Source organism: Olea europaea, chromosome 11 (assembly GCF_002742605.1).
Source record: "Olea europaea var. sylvestris chromosome 11, O_europaea_v1, whole genome shotgun sequence".
NCBI classification, from domain to species: domain Eukaryota; kingdom Viridiplantae; phylum Streptophyta; class Magnoliopsida; order Lamiales; family Oleaceae; genus Olea; species Olea europaea.
The window spans coordinates 26,961,752-26,981,552 of NC_036247.1; the positions used below are offsets into that span (position 1 = coordinate 26,961,752).

General features: G+C 33.9%; 2 protein-coding genes across 2 annotated transcripts; one reads left to right on the forward strand and one right to left on the reverse strand.

Annotated features, from left to right (window-relative positions):
• Nucleotides 1-4,854: 4,854 nt before the first annotated feature.
• Nucleotides 4,855-7,817, forward strand: LOC111403903. The gene is made up of 4 exons (XM_023032558.1): nucleotides 4,855-5,451; nucleotides 5,537-5,628; nucleotides 5,743-6,717; nucleotides 6,940-7,817. The coding sequence occupies exons 1-4, from the start codon at nucleotides 5,208-5,210 to the stop codon at nucleotides 7,606-7,608; spliced, it is 1,980 nt and encodes a 659-aa protein (XP_022888326.1). The 5' UTR covers nucleotides 4,855-5,207; the 3' UTR covers nucleotides 7,609-7,817.
• Nucleotides 7,818-11,533: 3,716 nt separating this feature from the next.
• On the reverse strand, nucleotides 11,534-17,519 carry LOC111403904. The gene is made up of 7 exons (XM_023032559.1): nucleotides 17,125-17,519; nucleotides 16,988-17,019; nucleotides 14,190-14,287; nucleotides 14,030-14,112; nucleotides 13,126-13,203; nucleotides 12,952-13,050; nucleotides 11,534-12,049 (listed from the first exon to the last, which is right to left on the reverse strand). Exons 1-7 carry the CDS (start codon nucleotides 17,248-17,250, stop codon nucleotides 11,753-11,755), a joined length of 813 nt encoding a protein of 270 aa, XP_022888327.1. The 5' UTR covers nucleotides 17,251-17,519; the 3' UTR covers nucleotides 11,534-11,752.
• Between the last annotated feature and the right edge of the window lie 2,282 nt (nucleotides 17,520-19,801).

The window sequence follows — 19,801 nt, forward strand, 5'->3', positions numbered from 1 at the left end:
CTCTTTGTCGTTCAACCGCCTTCAACTGGGTTCATTGAATCGTGGAATGTGATAAAGTTACTCAATAACTGCTTCAATAACTGTATTTCTAGATAATCATAACATTTTATGTTTGCTAAGATTTTGGGCGATTCGAAGGTATGGGCGAGAACAGGGTCATCGCTCTAGCGACTGTAAGACACTCTATTCGCTCAGATCTTGGGCGTCTTGCAAGTTTGAGCGATGATGTTACTGTGTTCGTGGGCTTCCACTGCATTCATTAATAACCCTGTCTGGGCCTTTATCCTGAATTGCCTAATTGGGCTTCATTCTTTGGGTTATTTGATTTGAGAATTTCTCAATTGGGCTTCATTCCTTGGGCTATTCGATTTGGGCTGCACTTTTAGTATGTCAACAACTGCTCAATGTTTTATTTTAGAAAAATACTGTATAAATCAGATTGCGACGCTCCACTAAATTACCCTTATTTTATCATCTGCAATTTTTCACTATGTGTTTGACATCGTATGTAAATAAGTGATAGAGGCAGAAGTCTAAAAATAGAGAAACTCATTGATTTTAATTGAATCTTGAGAGATAATCCAATAACCCAAAATCCTTTAGCTCTTAAATGAATATTAAGAATTGATTTTTATCAACAAAACCGTTGATTGCGAAAATACTGGCTTGGATCAAGAAATTGAGAAAAAACTCAAAACATTACTTTGTCTAATGAAAAGCCAAAGAAACAATGCAGTGGCTGTTGTTGTAAAGAAAGTAAACCTAATTCACTAAGCTTTTTTTTATGGAGATTAAAATTAGATTTTTAGTAAATTTTAATAGAAATTTTTGAAATGTATGGCTAAAATGTTGTGGGACCCATAAAAAAGTGGTTAATAATGATTGTTTAATTTTGACATAGATAAAAATCTGATTTAAATTAATACCAAACAGGGGCTAAGTTAATTGAAATTGCATCAATGGTGTTGAATTCTTCCAAAAAAAAAAAAAAAACTCCACTTTTAAATAGGAAATTAAAAGAACATAGTGCTAAAAATGAAGTCAAGCTGAAAAAAAAAAAAATGAATTAAACCATAGTTTATCTTCGACACAACGGTATCTCATCTTTACAAATAACCCATATCGAGAAAATTATAGTGGAGGTCTCCTACTTTGTCAAAATGTGCAAATCAATCCCCAACCTTCAATTAAAAAAAATTAAGAAATAGCAGTTATTGATTTTTAGCAGACTTGTTGATCATATAGTCCGAGAACTTTCTTTTTAATGTTTACAATCACGCTTTAAACTTTATATATTGCCTCTTCTAGCAACCTATACATGTCTATTAGCAAGGCATACACAATGTTAATATCCACAAGACGAGTTAGAACATGATGACCAATCAAGCTCCGCAACTCAACACGAACAAACTTCAGCCTGGGAATGCATGACCCAATCTAGATAAACTTGTATAGTGTCGTGGGCTAACCTGGCTTTCATCTTTACGAGCGACATGGACATGTCTATTAACAAAAGCTCAAAAAGGTTAATTTTCATACTGTAGATTCAAGTTACACAATTTAATGCATACCATATTTTGGGCAAAGTAATAATAGCAAGCCACTTCAAAATCGAGCCATATCAATTCGGTATAACCTCTAATATCGACACAAACTCGTGCAACTATTCCTTTCACCTATCATGAAACTAGTGCAATATCAAAATCACCCTGCAAAAATTAATATATGATCGAGTTCTATAGTTGCATATACAAAATTTTTGTTTCTTACACAAGACAAGGAGTGAGAATACATCATCAAAAGCACCAGTCAAAGGACATCTATGCCGTATGCATACAAAGCGACAAGGAAATAATAGAATGGAAACAATTTGAAAGCTAAGTAGTGGTTAGTTGCTGGTTCATATGGGGACTGTATGGTGCCATGTACCTTTCACTCAAGTACCATACGAAAGAGCATAATGGGCCATGATTCGGGTCGGAGCTTTTGTTGTTTTGTTTATTGAGGGATCTTTTTTTCAATTTATGTACCTTCATGTTAATGATTCTTATCGGGGCAGGTACTATTTAGGATACTAGTGGGTTCTGCTGATCACAGATATATGTCAAGATTTTGAGTGATTTTGACAACGATCTCGATGGATCGGTCTTAATATTCCATGCATCATTTACTTACGTATTGTTCACTAGGGGTTTGGCTATAGTGCAAATATCTTTCGCGTCCCAACGATTCGAATTTAAAGATCTCTACCTTATGAGGTACTTAAATTGAATATTGATACTAATTGGACAAGTTGCATAATTGGTATCGATTTTCAAATTAAATTACTCTTAAGGAAGGATGTAATGGAGAGGTTTTGTATTCAAATGGTATATATGTAAGTTAAATAGTCTGAGATCTGAGATAAAATAATCACAGCCCTCTCTCTGAAGGTGTAGTGCTACTTGTGAAGAGCATATGTGAAGTGAGAAAGGTGGTCACACAACGCGCAAAAAACCTATTTTAATACGTGAATATGCATCATTACATTAAACTGTCGATGTAGATCTTAAAATTAAACGTGATTCTCACCAAACTTGAAGTTATAATTTGATGATTTTTGTCTTTTAACTTTAAATTATATGAAGCATGTGACGATTTTAATGTTCCATTCGGTTGGGTTTTTGACCCAAATTACATTGGATTTTTTGGAAAAATATTATTTCCTTTAATCCACGTGATTTTTGATATTGTTTCCATTTTATGGTATTTCTATGGTTGGATATGTACCACAAGTTTTATATTACTGAAATATAGGCTTAGTTATTGTATTTGTTTTCTCCATATTAGTCAATTGAATAAAATACTCAATTTCTCTGTCAATTAACTATTTGCCTTACATATTATTATTTGTTTGCAATCATATGCTTTATAATTAACTCGATCCATCTTTTTTCCCAACAAATTCAACGTTGTTGCATGGAACCATTATTTACTTAATAAAGATAGGTAAAGGAACCTAAAATCATGCTAATTGAAGGGTTTAAGATCTTAGTTCTAATTTTTCCTAAAATGATAGATCGTGTTGCATTCTTGCAAGAGTCGAATTGTTTCAACCATCATTGGGCATTGGCAACTACTTACAAGAAACGGTCTATTGGGAAGAGAAATTTGAATAGGGCGATCGCACAGAATTGAGCCACTCGTCGAGATGGCGTCTCGACATTGGGCGGGCACGCCATCACTGAAGATTCTCTCGTCTACCTGGAGATCTCGACTGCTAATGACATGAATTTTTAAAAATAATAGGTATTAGGTATCTAGTGATGAAAGAAGACAAAGGGGGCACGTAGTGGGGGGCAATTCTGTCAACTGAAAGACGGATACTACTTGTCGGGAATCTTGTGAGCAAAAGGCCTATAAATCATAATTTATGAATAAACTACTATTTTATTAACTTTTTTCATATTTTTAACCAAAATGTATTTGTCAATTAAACACGTCGATATTAGATAGAAATAAGAAAAAAGTGTGAAAATGGTTTCTAAGTTTGTTGGAGAATGAATTTTCAAATTAATTTATATTTCAATTTTGAATAATGTAATATAAATTATAAAAATAATAAAGTAAAGTGTAATCAATGATATAATTAATTAAGAATAAAACAAATTATATAAGATTCGTTGGATGGGATCTTTCAAGAAATGTGTCTATAATATTATTTTTTCATTATTTTTTAATGTTATTGTTTTTATGGAGCTATTTATAAACTATAATTTTCATAAAATAATATATTCAAAACGCACAAATTAAATTATCAGTGCTTACATGTATTCATTAGATCATTTATATACATAGAGAGATTGGATTTGATTCTATTTAAAAAATTTAAAATAAAAAGTCTCTTAAAATATATCTTTAAGCATTAATTCTATAAAATACAGAACACTTTGTATTTAGAAAGTTTTATGAAGATGCTCAAACTCTCTTTCAAATTTACTAATTCCTACCATCTTGATTATGGCATCCTTATATCAAAATAATTTTTATTCTATGTTTGAAAAATAATAGTTTATAATAATTATTTAGATCCTGTTCAATAGGGATTTTGAGAACTGATTTTTTGACCGTTAGGAGAAAAATGGGGGTCACCTGTGAAAGAAGAAGTTTAAAATTACGACTAAAATAGTGAAACAATGTCAAAAAATCAAATTTTTGGGGGGTAAAAAATCACTCCCCAAACACCCCCTTGGTAAATAAACTGCAAGTGAGGATTTCAAATTAAGAAGGTTGGATGATAATAGTAAAGAATGCAGACCCCACTAAACGACCTCGTATTAAAAACTCAAGGAGATGGATGGACACTTATTTGCTTCGTTCTCCGAGCTGTAAAGAGCGTAGTCATATCGTCACCCTCCCTATTCCCAAGAAAGAGATATATGTGCATACGCAGAGAGAGAGAGAGAGATTACTGGTGATGCTTGGGAGTGAGTGTAATAAACTGGTAGATAAGGAGATAGAAACTCAGAAAGAGAGAGAATGTGTATATATCTCTTTGTGCATACAATATAGAGAGATGTTTCTTTGCGTTTACTGTAGCCCTGTGTGTTTACTGTAGCCCTGTGTTAAATTTTCTTGCCGGAATTAATATGGAGTCGTCAGTTCTTGATTCATCGATCCGCATTTTTTGCTTCCTAAGCACTAGCATTGTTTAGCCAGTTGCTTTCATCTCAAAAAGAACTCTCAGTTGTGTCATTTTCAGTTTAATAATTCATTGTTGAGAGCTTTTCTAAACTCTGTTTGGTAAGGAGAAAGAAATATTTATGGGCAAAGAGTGGTTGAATTGGGTTGGCGGTGGGGGTGGGGGTGGAGATCGCTGGTGATGCTTGGGAGTGAGTGTAATAAACTGGTAGATAAGGAGATAGAAACTCAGAAAGAGAGAGAACGTGTATATATCTCTTTGTGTATACAATATAGAGAGATGTTTCTTGGTGCTTACTGTAGCCCTGTGTGTTTACTGTAGGCCTGTATTAAATTTTCTTGCAGGAATTAATATGGGGTCGTCAGTTCTTGATTCATCGATCCGCATTTTTTGCTTCCTAAGCACTAGCATTGTTTAGCCAGTTGCTTTCATCTCAAAAAGAACTATCAGTGGTGTCATTTTCAGTTTAATAACTCACTGTTGAGAGCTTTTTTAAACTCTGTTTGGTAAAGAGAAAGAAATATTTATGGGCAAAGAGTGGTTGAATTGGGTTGGCGGTGGCGGTGGCGGTGGCGGTGGCGGAGGTAGTGGCGTTGGTGAGAGGAATAGGTCCAATAGGAGAAGAAGAATGGTTGGTGAAGTGAGAGAAGCAACTTCTTCTGGCTGCATGTGTGCAGTTTTTCAACTCTTCGATTTACATCATTTTCAGTTTCCTTTGAATCAGCAGCCTGGATATTTCCATCAAGAAGAAGACACCACCAAATCCAAAGGTCTTATTCCAACCTCGCACTTTTTTTTCTCAGTTTGATTTTACAAATATGTTGAATTTTATGAAAAAAATATATTGTCATGCAGGAGTGGAAGCACCAAGAAACAGTTTGGAGTTAGAGGAGCCTGCCATGAAAGCTGCTTCATTTCCCTTGGAGGAAAAAAATTTTAAAATACCAGTAAGTATATATTAATTGTGATTATTTTCCAACGTATAAAGTAAGATGATAATTAATTATTATGCAGTTGAGTTATTGTTAATTTTTGGTTTTTGGATTCTGAAATATTTTTAGGCGCCAATTCAAATGAAATCAAGAACAAGCGTATCAGAATCCAACATCATCAATTCACCAGGAACAAAAACCCCAAATTTAGTAGCTAGACTCATGGGTCTTGATCTTCTTCCAGAATGTGGTTCGCCTGCATTTTCTTCTTCATCAAGTTCGAATCCTTCGAAAACAAAATCCCATTTGCATTCAAGAAACCTGATTCATAGCAGATCAAGAAGCAGTAGAATTAGTTATTCTGATGATGATATTAGCATCAATGGTGCTCGTTCGTTGCCTGAAACTCCAAGAATTTCTTCAGCTAGAAGATCAGATGTGGATCATCATCACAGGCTGTCTTTGCAAATCAACAAAGAAAATATTGGTCAAGATTATGAATATTCTGCAGTCAAGAAAATTGCTACAAGGAGAGGAATTATTCAAGAAAATGATCAAAATAGGAGTCCAGGCCATTATGCTAAGCAGATTGTGAAGCAAGTAAAAGAAAGTTTTAATAGAAAAGTTGGCCTGAAGGATATCACCAACACAATTCAGAACAAAGAGCAAAGAAGGGATGAAAATCTTCTTAGAAAACCACCCAAAGTTTTAACAAGAATCGATGAAGAACTTGTTCATCAGGGCAAGAAATTGACACCAAACAGCAAAAATCGAACTTCTCAGTCTCCAAAATTCGCTATTTCATCATTATCATCAAAGCCAAAGCCTCAAGTTCCATTGCAACAGCAGAAGAATTTCAATCAGAAATGCAAGGAAGTTGCAAGTTCAAAAATCAAGAAACCTCCACAAGTTTCTGATTCTGTAAGGAACAAGAAAGAGGAGATACTAGTTCGGTCAACGTTAACATCATATAGAGTCAACCTAGTAGACAAGAAATCCAAGAAAACTTCATTGTCAAATGAGCTTCCCAACATCAACGTTCCAACCTTGTTTCCAGTCAAGAAAGACCCTTCTCCCCCAGCCACAAAGTTACCTCAGAAACAGGTATGCAGATTTATCCTCCTTTTTTTGATATACAATTTAAGTCCCATAGTTTTAGTTTTATTTTCCATATACAAATGCATACTCTATTATGTTCTTCAAGCTGTGTTTGGTATGCGCTAATTGAATAATATAATGACGAGCCTACTGAACTTTTTCTTCTTTAATATTGTACCGATCGAAGTAAATTTTCTTTTATTTTTTGGTGGATCGATTAAATCACAGGTACCAGATTCTCATGTATTGAAAAGGAGTACACAGTTATCTTGTTCTTCGAGCCATTCGTACAAACATGAAACAGTATTCACCATCCAAGAAAACACCCAACAAGACAAAACAAAAGAGCCTATCCCCTCCCGCGACTACAGACAGTACATTCAAACAATCCTTAAACGAATTGGGATCACAGACAAACCCACCCCAGTAATTTCCCTATACAACTTGCATTCACCTTCTCGCCCCCTCCTTGACCCCTCAATCTTTCACTATCTTGAACTCTTCCACCCCACCACCACGGTTGCCACCACCGTTTTGAACTGCCGCTGCAACAGAAAGCTCATTTTTCAACTAGTGGATGAACTTTTAGCAGAAATTGTAAGACCCCACAACTGTATCGTCACATGTGCTACTTCCAAACTTTCTGGTTCAGAATTGATTGACAAATTATGCATGAGAATACAAAGCTTTCCTGCAGCAAATTGCCGGGTTCTTAAGGATATAGATGCACTGATAGATAAAGATTTCTGTAAGTCTCAACTTGGAGGATCACGTGCGTTTTTCGAAGAAGAAGGTGAAGGAATAGTGAGTGAGATTGAACGTGAAATTGTGGATTCCTTAGTGCATGAAACCCTTGCAGATAACAGTGCCCGTACAGTAGGCTATAACAGAGTCTGATAGATGTCACACGGTTCTTCCACGTGGTAAGATTCAATTCGTTACCTCTTGGCAGTCCACGTGTAAGCGGTCTAAGATTTGTGCAAATCATCTTCTTTTTCTATTTTGACCAACAAAATTTGGAACTTTATTTTTTTCGTTTTATGAATTTGACGTTTAGTGTAATTATTAATTTAATTAACTTTGTTAACATGGATCATGAATGCTTAGTAACGTGCTTATGTTTCATTTTCCTTTTTATCTAAATTTCATTCAATCGACAAACTATTTAAAGAGGGCATTAAAGATATAAAATTAAAAAGTCTGAGATCCAGCCGTTGCAGAAAAGTTGCCTACCCCGTGGTGCAAATTTCAATAAATTAGAGATATTGGTTACAATTTTTTCAAAATTAGATGTAAAAAAAATGGAAAAAACCTCCTTCGCAAGCCCTGTTGTACAGGGCATCTGACATGGGGGGTGGACCCCATGTGTGGGATTCACCTCATGTGTGTACCTATACAAGCTCTGTGCCTGTACAGGTAGCACAATTCAAGAAAAAAAAAATACCCAAACAAGCAAGTACATTTGTACATATGTCACATCACATTTCATAAAGTTTTTCATAGACACACACACACACACAAATAATAATAATAATAATAATAATAAAATAAAAGAAAATTCTTTAGGATCTTAAGTCTACCTTATGTTAGTAAATTCTAATGAAATTTTCCTTCACATTTTAGGAAAGTATACTCCGTCTAGCACATGACTTCATTACTCTCTTTAGTAGCATTGGCTCGACATATGATCTCAATTTTAAGTATCAAGGAAAAAAAATTACTAATAAAGATGTATTTAAGTTGCTTTTTGATGTATCTAGATAATATACACGAAAAATTGCATTCTGCCATTACTATATTTATAGCTTTTTCTTTAACATAACTTGCGATTTGAACGAACAATGAAATAAGATGTTAAGAGAAATAATTTTTTAATGACAATCTTGAAATTAAATAAAAGATATTTTTTTTTTGTTCCATAAAATAAGCTTGTTTATATTTTCATATAGATTAAAATAATATGTGGAAACTATAAATTTACGTACATTTTTATTAGTCCCTAAATTAAAAAATGTTAGTTCATATTTATGGATAATAAGACACATTAAATAAAAGTATATTAAAACATTAATTATACTATCAACAAAAAAGTAATCTATAATTCAGAACAAAAAAATGTAAATCCATCTTTGTAGGACAGAACCTGATGCGATTATCTCACATCATTTGAGGGGTTTGACATGTCCAATTTGAATTCATGTGGATTTATAAAAGAGCGAAAATAAAAAATTGAAACTAGATAAGGACGCAAAGACACAAGTGCAGGGAGTCAGCAATATTTTTAGATTTCTGGAATAGTCAGTGACAAAATTATATTATACACACGTAGAGAGAGACAGAAGCATACGTATGTGTATGTATATTCTATCCTAGGCGTGGGTGTAGATGTACAAGAGACGTGTCGAGTAAGGGAAATGAGTGCCAGTTTTCAGTATTCCTACCACTGTACCACATGATGGACTGAACCGTTATAAAACTGACTGCACTATTCCTCAATTATAATACTATAAACAAAAACATGTGTTATCGATTATTAAAAAAAAAGTTGAACCCCAACCTTGAGGGCTCTCAACGCCCCGCCCATTAAGTATCGTGAGGAAGGTAAATCACGGGATGTGCCCAGCAAACCAGGGAACAAGAACTTGCCCGTACACTGATATCCACAAAGAGTTCAATTACATATCTCAAAAATCAAACCCTCACACTGCGACTGTCAACAAGGTTAAGTCACTCATATCCTTTACACCATTGGGTTTTGCCCCCAGGGGCATGTGTTATCGAATATTGATTAAAAGTAAATCAACAGTGTAACAGATAATAGGGTGGGGTGGAAGAACAATCAATCAAAATCTCGAGTCAATCTCTTTCTTAATTCTATTTAATCTTACTTAATTCAATATACTAAAGAGTCTAAATCTCATGCGAGTTTCCTAATATTAAGTGATATAATTTGAAAGATACGAATCAAGGGTGTATACATGAACAGAATTTGACAACATAATGAATAAGAATTTAAAGTGTGTCAACCAAAAAAATGTGACTCATTTACTAAATATGAACCAAAGCGCACATGGAAATATAAATGTGATGCAGTCAAGAGACACAATTATAAATGTTTTACCAAAAACTGTTTATTAGTACTAGCCAACATTAATGGTGGAAAGAGATCCATGAAAAGAGTCTGACTTGCATATTTCAATGAAAGACTACTATTTGTGCAAGTAAGTTGGTAAAATTGATTGTGACAATTTAAATTCAATGTTAGGCCAACCCCATATTGAAAATAATGTTACTTTGAAGATGGCTTGCAGGGTAAGACCTTGACAAGGGCACCAGTGTCTGAAATTTTCCAGTTTCTATTCTTTCATCGGGAGATAAACAGATGCAATTTATTGCAGGGGGCAGATCCCAGGTTACTTTTTATGATGACAGGAAATATTTTATGAATTTTACGGGTTGGGTTATTGATGTCCAATTTAATAATTTAGGATAGTAATGGAGAAATGAATTTTGTAACTACTTTCTTCTCTTACCTAATTTGGGGAGTTCAAAAATTTCTCGATAGGAGTGAAAGAATTAGGCCAAACAACAGCAGTAACAGGATTAATTCCATCTTTTACAAATGCAACTTTTTTCTATTCTTCTCATTTGCATTGATGACATGTTTGATACATTAGACTAAACTTAACCCGTGATTTCTGATCATTTACGAATGGTGTTAAATTTAACTTACCAATCACGCTTCTTAGGCAAGCCTACCAACCACAAGAAAGCCCTTTCATCAAATCGAGTATCCTCAAATACCTCAAATTTCCTTAGCTCACAGCTCACTTCAAAGTTCAAACAGGCCACAATTCAATTTGGAAGCAGGCTATTTAATATTCTTCTGACTAAGTCATCCAACATGTGTTTAATGAAATTATTATCCACTGCAAAATCGTCTAGGATTATAATTTGGTCCACCCTACTCGTACCAATTATAGCTAAATGTACACTACGTTACAGAAAGTCCTCTTTAATTTAGTTGACCCGAAAATGTACAAGTTTCATCTGCATAATGTCAGGGCCATTATTATAAAATACAGCCTAGAGATGCAAAAAAAAAATTCAAAATAGTAGAGTGCTACGCATTAGCCTATGGCCAGATCTTTAGCTAAACATAGCAGTCTATATGCAAATGTATTATTGAAATGTCAAGGCAAAATTAGAAGCAGAGGGGCAAAACCTCACCGCATATACTGTAAACAAATTCATTCAATCATAAAAAAAAAAAAAACAACTGTAGTTAACGCAAAAACTCCAAATTAAGCAAATTAATGAAAATCTCAAACATTTATTTATTATTTATTTATTTACTCTGATGCTCCATGTCAGTAGTACACTCAGAAAGAAGATCGTGGGAAACTGGAGACGGTCATTAGCTCCTTTTTCTATATGAGTTTCTTCCCGGTAATTCAAATTTCTTGAGAGGATCAAATGGTGGCCGTGTGGCAAATTCTAAGAATAGTTAAAAGCAAATTTGATTCCAAGAAAGGCATTCAATAAGATTTATCTAGTGAATCGGCCAGATACGAATTACCGAAATATAAAGCACAATAAAATTCCTTCGACCATTTTTTCAGAAATTCATAAGCTGTAATGTTTCTTTACCACCGTACATCCTAATCAGTATAACCATCACCCTTCCATGTACTACAGTGCTTTTACCATGTCTCGCTGTTTTATTGTGGGAGTGTCATTGCCTACAAGTCTCCATAAGTTTCATATATGATAATCAAGACAATCATTATAAATCTGAATCAAAATTGCTAATGAATCACAATTATCAAGTTCACAAATCTATCATTAATGAGCAAAATATTTACGAGACGTTCTGCAATTTTAGAGTAGTCATATCTCATGAAAATGAAAGAAATAATTGACTAAGCAGAAAGTTGTAGGATACAAAATAAGAAAAGAGCAGCTAATAAATTAATTTTAAAAAATTGGATAAGCAATATACCTATTCCCTTTAATGCAAGAGATTCTCAAAATGCTACTCTCAACTTCTACCATCCACATCAAACCCAGCCCCAGTCCAACCAGGTGCTGCCGGACCTCTACACTTGGCTATTGCTCCTGTTCCTTTTAGTCTCCCTTGGAACATACTTTTCTTCTTCCCTCTTCCCTCTCCATCAATAACAGACTGTTGGTTTTCACAGTTTGTTAGGGGAATATTACTAAAATTCCCTTGATTAGATATATTTACCACCGATCCACCAGCTCGTTTTGATGTGCTTTGAACTTCTGAAGCATCTTGAATTATACTAGTCTGTGCTGGTTCCCCTGAGTCCACTCCCTAAACATAGAATTCAAGCCAAAGCCATGCAGCTTTTCAGGAAACATGAATGTACATGCAAGTGCAGCTCAATTTCTCTATGTAAATAGTTCATTCTCTTCAGATGAAGTTAGTATATATAAAATACAACAATTGCATTAGAGGGTGTACTAATCAAACTCATTGGTATTAGCTAAAATTCAAAAGGTAATCTTAAAGAAGTGAAAGTTCAGCATCTTGTAGGAGCTCATTTTACAAAAATGAACAATGTGACCTAAGAATGAACTACTTTTTAAAGCCTAAACCGAATAGTTAAAAAGAAGATTACTAAGATATGCAAACTTTGACGACCTTTACTGATTACATTGCAAGTAAGAAGAATTTGTAAACAATTCGAAATGAATAGAAGTAACTTTTCCCATGATGTAAATCAATAGTAAACACAATAAGATTGGGGTCGACTTTCTTAATAATTTTCAATTTGTTAGTATGATGTACTATCATTATAGCATATTGATGCTAATGAATATCAATATCCTCCCCATCTGTGCATTTTGGGCCAAATTCTTTACCCACTTCTTATTGAACAAATGAAATGACTACCAGAAATATAGTAAGCCTTTCTCCTCATTGTTGCTCACTGTGCAAACATGCCAATTATGAAGTACAATGATCAATTGAAGAGAGAAAGCCTATCATTTAATAATTGTATCACACCCCTTGGAAACTGTGTGGTACTAACATCTAAGAAATATTATCAGATTAAGACTGTTAAGGATTGGATTTTCTTGGAAAATAACTAACAGCTAAGAAATAAGAACCATCAGGAAAAGGACATCACACTTGGGCATAGATAGGACCCAAATCTCATACAAATTCAGAAATAATCTCCTACATAAAGATAAACGGGAATTCAAGCTTACAGAGGTCAAGTTAGTGGACAATCTGTTAGGATTTAAAGCCTCCAGCCGCCGTTTCAATTCCTCCAGTCTAGCAAACTGGGAGTTACTACTTTCTTGAACCTGTAAACAAGAATTGTTTACAGGAAAATATAAGCAAAATTAAACAAGTTGAGGTCTCTGTTAAAGGATTCCTACCAGATTATTTAAATCTTCACAAAGCTTCTGCTTAATTGCTTCCTCATCCTTCACAGTTTTTGCTGCTGCTTCCCACACCTAGAATTCAGTGTGATATTGATTAGAGAAAGTAAGAAACTATGAATGGAAGTGGAAAAATCAAGAAACCTGAAACTGACATTATTTTCCTATATTGACAATTAAAACAAGAAGGGCAAAAGAGGAAAAGAAAAACACGGAGTGGGGATAATCTCTACATTAAGAAGCTTAAGTTCCATCCTTAAACTTAAGTAGCAAAATGGGCATTAACCTTCATATAGTACCAATTCTCTACATTGACAAATATTTCGGGAAATCTTGGGATAAGTGAAGAACAAGACACAGATTTGGAAATATTTTTTACCCAGACTGAAACACTTGTTCCAAAATTCTTTTTCCCCTTTAAGACACTATATTCTTATCAAGTATACAGAAAGGTAGATTATAATCTGGCTCAACCATAGGAGTGGAGGTATGAAAGGGATTCTACCTAGTGTCCAAGAAAGGTTATTATCTTAAATTTGAGAAGGATCCAAATCTCCTGGTCGATGTTATTATTTTAAACTTCAGTCCTTAAATTTTCAATTCTTTGATTTATAAAGTAAAAGTTGTTCACTTGTAACAATAGCTGGTGCACTGTCAAATCTTCTTTGAATGAATACACTACCCTCAAGGCAATGTCATAAATAAACTAGAATAAAGATCTCAAAGTACAGAACTAAATCCAAATAAAAGAAGAGCAAGCCATACATCCAGTAGGCAGTAACATAATAGGAAAACCATGAGAGAGGGGAATGTTGTATGAATATTGCATTGTCGTGAATATTTTGTGCACTTACAATTTGTGCAAAAGTCCAAGCCTGAATATATTCTAAAAACGGCGTACCTGTTTCGCTTGTGATTCTTTCAGCTTAGCAATATGAATTCTTTCGGTTGACATTTCAATTTTCTTTCGCATGTGTTCAAGTGCTGGTGGTAAGAAAGAGTGTAGCCAGACTTGTCAGGACATATTTATAATACATGAAGTAGCAAAGACAAACTCATACCAGCTTTCTTTGGCCCAGCAGTAAGCTTCATCTCCATGGTGAGATTTGATAATTCTCGTTCAACATCCCGAATCCTGGAATAGTTTTCTGCAATGTATCTGGCAAAACGGTGCGGATGTATCACGAACATTACTAGATTAGATAATTGATTATTTGAATATCTAACTAATAAATCATGACAACTATTTCATGTGCACTTTCCATACAATTTATGGGAACTCCTATGAAAGCCTAATTTTCCACAAGGAAACAAAAGAGAGCCTTTTAGCAGTATCCTAATTTCAACCAAACTAAAGCTCTGAATATATGACAACTATTGCTTGTGCACTTTCCATATATTTTAATGCTAATTTCTTGCAAATTGTAAATGAAATTTTCAAAAGCAACTGTTGCGTGAACTCTCTAATAACATTTGATGGAAAAATTGCAGACTTAACTTTCTTCTAGTAATAAAATAGTCCAACAAAACTTTATTGTTATGATTGCTCTTTGTCAACACCTGTAGATTTTGCTGTACATGGATTACCAATTAAGAACTTTGTAAATAAAAATTTCTATATTTCTTTTCAGTGCCACAACGCAAGACATCTGAACCTTGATTACATCATTAACCTTGTTTCTGTGAACTAAGAAGGACACTATGCATGTTAAGTGATTCATCTCAAAGACTTAACAACTTTATGCTGATGCTTTATGTTAGCAAAAGCCACCCACAATATATAGTGGGTGTCATCAGCTCCCCGAGATGAAGCTTCTATAAATATCTCCTGATAATTTGGACCGTATATTCATTCCAATAAATTATTTCCAGTTAGATCATCCACAAAACAAGATGCAAGGATGTAATTGAAGCTGGCCGGTCAACTCAATGATAGGACCTTTCACATGGTAGGAGGCAACCCAATATCTTGTTTCTTGATTAGTGTAGAATCTGGTTAAAGGCAAAGGAAGCAATTGGCTGGGCACCATTTGCAGAGGTCGATTACTTCAGCGCTAGAGTGGTGATTGACATCAAGATGGACACCCCATTGAGGTGGTGGGAGTAAGAACACTCAGATGACAGATGGAATGTCAGTAACATCACTTTTCTTTTAGAGGCAACAGATGGTGATGATTTTTCCAACTTTCGGAAAAAAAGGGCAAAACTGGAGGTTTGCTGGCTAAAGTTACAGAGGCAACATCGATTTTCGAAGACTGTTGTTTGATTATATCAAAGCCAACATATTATAAATTCATTGCCGTTATTGTAGAAGTCAATCAATTTTGAAGTGGTGTAAGAGATGAGTATTACAGGAGTTTAATTAGGTTCGGATAAATCTGCTACTGGGTCATTTATATGGTAGAGAACTCTGGTGGATTGATCTTCTGAAATGAGCAACCTAGAAGAGCTGTTCGAGATTGACAGTCAAACAAGATTAACGTATTTCTTTCTTCGGTATATAACATGAGGACCAACAGGAAATGGACAGATATGATGGTTTTTATGCCCTGATTTGAGCTCGAATAAAAATCTTTTTAAATTGGGAAATTTATGTGTAGCAAATGAGTTGGTCTATGCACAGTCAGTTACTGAGCATTCTCGATTCAAAGAATGTGGATTGGGAAATTCACCACCCAATCTTTGCAGTTGCAGCTGCTTATGAAAGTAAGTGATTTAGTTCTGGTGGAAGGCTATGACAAAATTGAGACTCCACCACCACCATGCAAAAAGAGAAATGAAAAACATAGGAAACTAAGGAGTTTGTTGGCAGTTAATATTCTTAACAAGGAAGAGAGGAATCTACATCAGCCACAATTTTATGTTAAGGGGTTGGGAGAAAAGTTCAGCAATTTTTCTCCACACTCCCCTTCATCGGCTCAAAATATGGAGTTTGATGTTAAAATTGTTTGTTGTACAATATTGCAATGTCAGATGGTGACAATCCTATGTAGACTTCTTGGCAGGTAAAAGGCTGTGAAGTCGATAGAAGACATGTGTCGAAGCTTGCAACAAAGTATATTTTATGGATGATTTGGAAGGAAGTAACAGGGAGCTCTTGAAGGTGTCAAGAATACTCTTTAGCATTAGTTGTTACCTTCCCCCACAGTCTTGATCCTCCAAATCCACTACAAAATTTAAAAATGACTGGATGTGTTTTTTGGTTAAAAAGTTCTGTTACAGTCTTACAGATAGGGGATAGATTCTGATTTTGCTAGCATCCTTCTTGAATAATATAAGGTTTCCTCAACGAGTTACTGATTTTGCTAGCATCAAAATTTTGGAACATTTAGTAAAGAAGAATTGTGTAATCTAGCACTACATTGTGGAATGGAAATGTAAGAATGTAATATCATATATTTCATCATTTTATGCGATCCAGTTTAGAGGCCTAAATTATTTATTTTTACAGAGTCACTCTAATGCTTATTGTAGATCAGCACGTTGTTGCAGTTTTAAAACATAATCCTTTTTCATCAAATTAAAATTTACACATTCAGTTATTTCTAGCCATATGTAGCAGATAATTGCACGAAGTTGTTAGGCTTCATAGCTTTTTTTGCCATTGTTTTCACAAAATAATTGTTCTTGATTACTAAAGCAATAGAGACAGAATAATCAATTAATTCTGCAACATTGTATACTTCAACTCCATAATCCAAGAAATATTCAGCAAGACAAACGATCAGTTGTTAACAAAGTAGCGTGCCCTTGAAACGTATAGGATTTAAGCTCTATTATGATATAAATATAAAATTTAACTTAAATATAACAAAATAAAAGCAAGCACAATTCAGAGACGAGAAGAAAGTTAACGTACTTTCTCAATTGAAGCTGCTCTTCCTCTATTATCTGAAACCAAAATACAACACAAAATATCACCATATCAGAACTCCATTAATACCAATTCACCATTTACTACGTGTGTGCGTGCGTGTGTGTAAATTCTGAACTAACCTTCTCTGTGTAGGCGATGACGGGTGATTCTCGTGCTATACCATCGGACCCGATCTCTGGCAACAACAACGGCCTCGCATTGTAACTGTCATTCGGACTCGGGTTCAAATTTGAGTTAGTTTCCATTGATGGATCTCGGTGATGAAGGAATCAAATTATCGAATTCTGTGATCTGATAAATTGAAGAGAAGTTGGGATTTGGTTAAATTGGTGAAATTATTGTGAACAATGCACATGGCTTTGCTGGTGTTGGCGTTCGGGTGACGGTAACTCGTTAGTTTTCTGGCGGAAATATAGGGTAAATCGCGCGCTCGGCGCTCCATGAAAGCCTTTGAAACAATTTCTTTGGCCTCTTTTTCGCGTGTTTGGCTAAACTTTTTGAAACATTTGGCTAAACTTTAAATAAAATATTCATTTTGTTATAAAACTAGAGGGGAGAAAGAAAATAAGAGAAGAAATAGAGAGTCAAAACTCAATTTATGTTATTATCAATCAATGTCCTATATTAATAAAGTCTAAAATAAGGGTTACAATTGGAATAAAATAGATCTTCTAAATTAGATAAGATTTATCCATGTATCGTGATAATACTAAATAATCTTCAATAATTATCTCATTATTTTATAGCACTCCCCCTTTGATGATTATTTGTACAATAGCTGCCTCGTTAAATATCTTGTTTAATAAAAATCTAATGGGAAAAAATCAAACAAAGGAAAAAAAAAAGTACAGTTTATTATCGATATTTGGGAGTATAAAAAAATGTTGCCTCACTAAAATCTTGTTGGGAAAATTCAGTGGGACAAAACCTAGACTAAGGAAAAAGAGTACCGCTACTCCCCCCTAAAAAAAATCACTGAAGATCTTTGAGTCGTGCATTATAATCTTTTGAACCAATTTTTTAAATGTATAAGTTGGCAATTTTTTGTGAATAAATCAGCCACATTGACACTTGAACGAATTTGTTAGATATCAATGTCGTCATTCTTTTAAAGCTCATATATAGAAAAGAATTTTGGAGAAATATGCTTCGTCTTGTCACTTTTGATATAGTATCATTTATGTTGTGCAATACAAGCTGCGTTATTTTCATACAAAATTGTTGGATTATCTTTTATTAAAGTTAACCCGCATGATGCTTGGATATGATAGGTCATGTTTTTCGTTCATGCACATTTTCGATCTATTTCGTGGATTGCAATAAATTCAGAATGATTTGAGAATGTAGTTGTCAATGATTGATTCACAGATCCATGATATAACAGTTACTTCACGTGTAAACACATAACCTGTTTGTAATTTAACTTTATGCGGGTTAGTCAGATAAGCTGTATCTACATGTCCCACTAAAACAGATTCCGACTTTTGAGAATAAAACAATTTCATATCAATAGTACCCTTTAAGTAATGAAAAATATGTTTAACACAATTCCAATGTCTTAGAGTTAATGTACAGCTATATCTTGCAAAGAGATTTATAAAAAAAAAAGTTACGTCGAGTCGAGTGTAATTTGCAAGATAAGTTAATGTTCCAATTACACTAAGATATTGTACTTCGGGAAGATCATGAACATTTTCTCCATCTTCAAGTGAACAAAATGGATTTTTTTCACATCAAGTGATCGAGCAACTATAGGCGATGTCAATGGATGTGCATTATCCATATAAAATCATTTTAAAAAGTTTTCTGTATACGAAGATTGGTGAACAAATAATCCATCTGCGAAATGTTCAATCTGCAATTCGAGATAAAATTTAGTTTTTCCCAAATTCTTCATCTCAAATTCATTTTTCAATGAATCTGCAGTTTTGTTGAGCTCTTCAAGAGTTCCAATTAAATTTAAATCATCAACCATAATTCTAAATCCAATATTTGTTTTCTTTATGAAATCACATGAGCGTATATCGTCATTTTTATAGTATTCATTCAACAAATACTCGCTAAAACGATTATACCACATTCGTTCAGATTGTTTCAATTAATATAATGATCTGAAAAACATGGTTTTCGGGCATGTATCACTTGAGTTATGATTCAGGCATATTAAATCTTACAAAGATAACATTAATAGTCATGTCAGATGAGTTGACTATCACGTATTTCAAATTTCATATATTGTTAAGATAACATTATATAGGCTTGTGATTTCATCCACTATAATCTTTGTGAAATTCACTATATTAAAAGTCGTGCATTACACATTACGACTTCATTTTTTTCATTTCCTTTTCGTATAAGTATATACTTTTAGATTTTCGAATTACAGGTCCAAAAACTTCATGTTTCTCTAGTAAATTCAATTTAAGATTGCGTCCCTTTTATTTGACCAAACATTATTTCGATCGATATATTTCAACGTATTTATTTCGATTCCTCACTATTCATAATATGATGCAGTAAATCATGTGTAGAAGCATTGTCAACAACCCTTTTTTCTTGATTCTATTTATTTTCCCATAATAACATAATTTATTGAGATCTCTCAAGTTTTAACATATTAAATACCTAAACCTCTGCTGATAATTTATAATTTGTTATGTCTAAATACTCATTAAGAGTATATGCCTTCTTAACGAGACCATATTTGCTAATTGCTCCATTTTCATTTGAAGATTTTTTGTATTAGAATCGAATACTATCAAGCTTTGGGCGTACCATAGATATATTAAATATAAT

Coding starts and splice junctions, on each gene's coding strand:
- LOC111403904 (XM_023032559.1), bottom strand. CDS start 17,250: ATGGAAACTAACTCAAATTTGAACCCGAGTCCGAATGACAGTTACAAT. Junction 14,288..16,987: donor GAGCAGCTTCAATTGAGAAA/GTACGTTAACTT, acceptor CCGTTTTGCCAG/ATACATTGCAGAAAACTATT. Junction 12,050..12,951: donor TGTCCACTAACTTGACCTCT/GTAAGCTTGAAT, acceptor TTCTATGTTTAG/GGAGTGGACTCAGGGGAACC.
- LOC111403903 (XM_023032558.1), top strand. CDS start 5,208: ATGGGCAAAGAGTGGTTGAATTGGGTTGGCGGTGGCGGTGGCGGTGGC. Junction 5,629..5,742: donor AAAAAAATTTTAAAATACCA/GTAAGTATATAT, acceptor AAATATTTTTAG/GCGCCAATTCAAATGAAATC. Junction 6,718..6,939: donor CAAAGTTACCTCAGAAACAG/GTATGCAGATTT, acceptor ATTAAATCACAG/GTACCAGATTCTCATGTATT.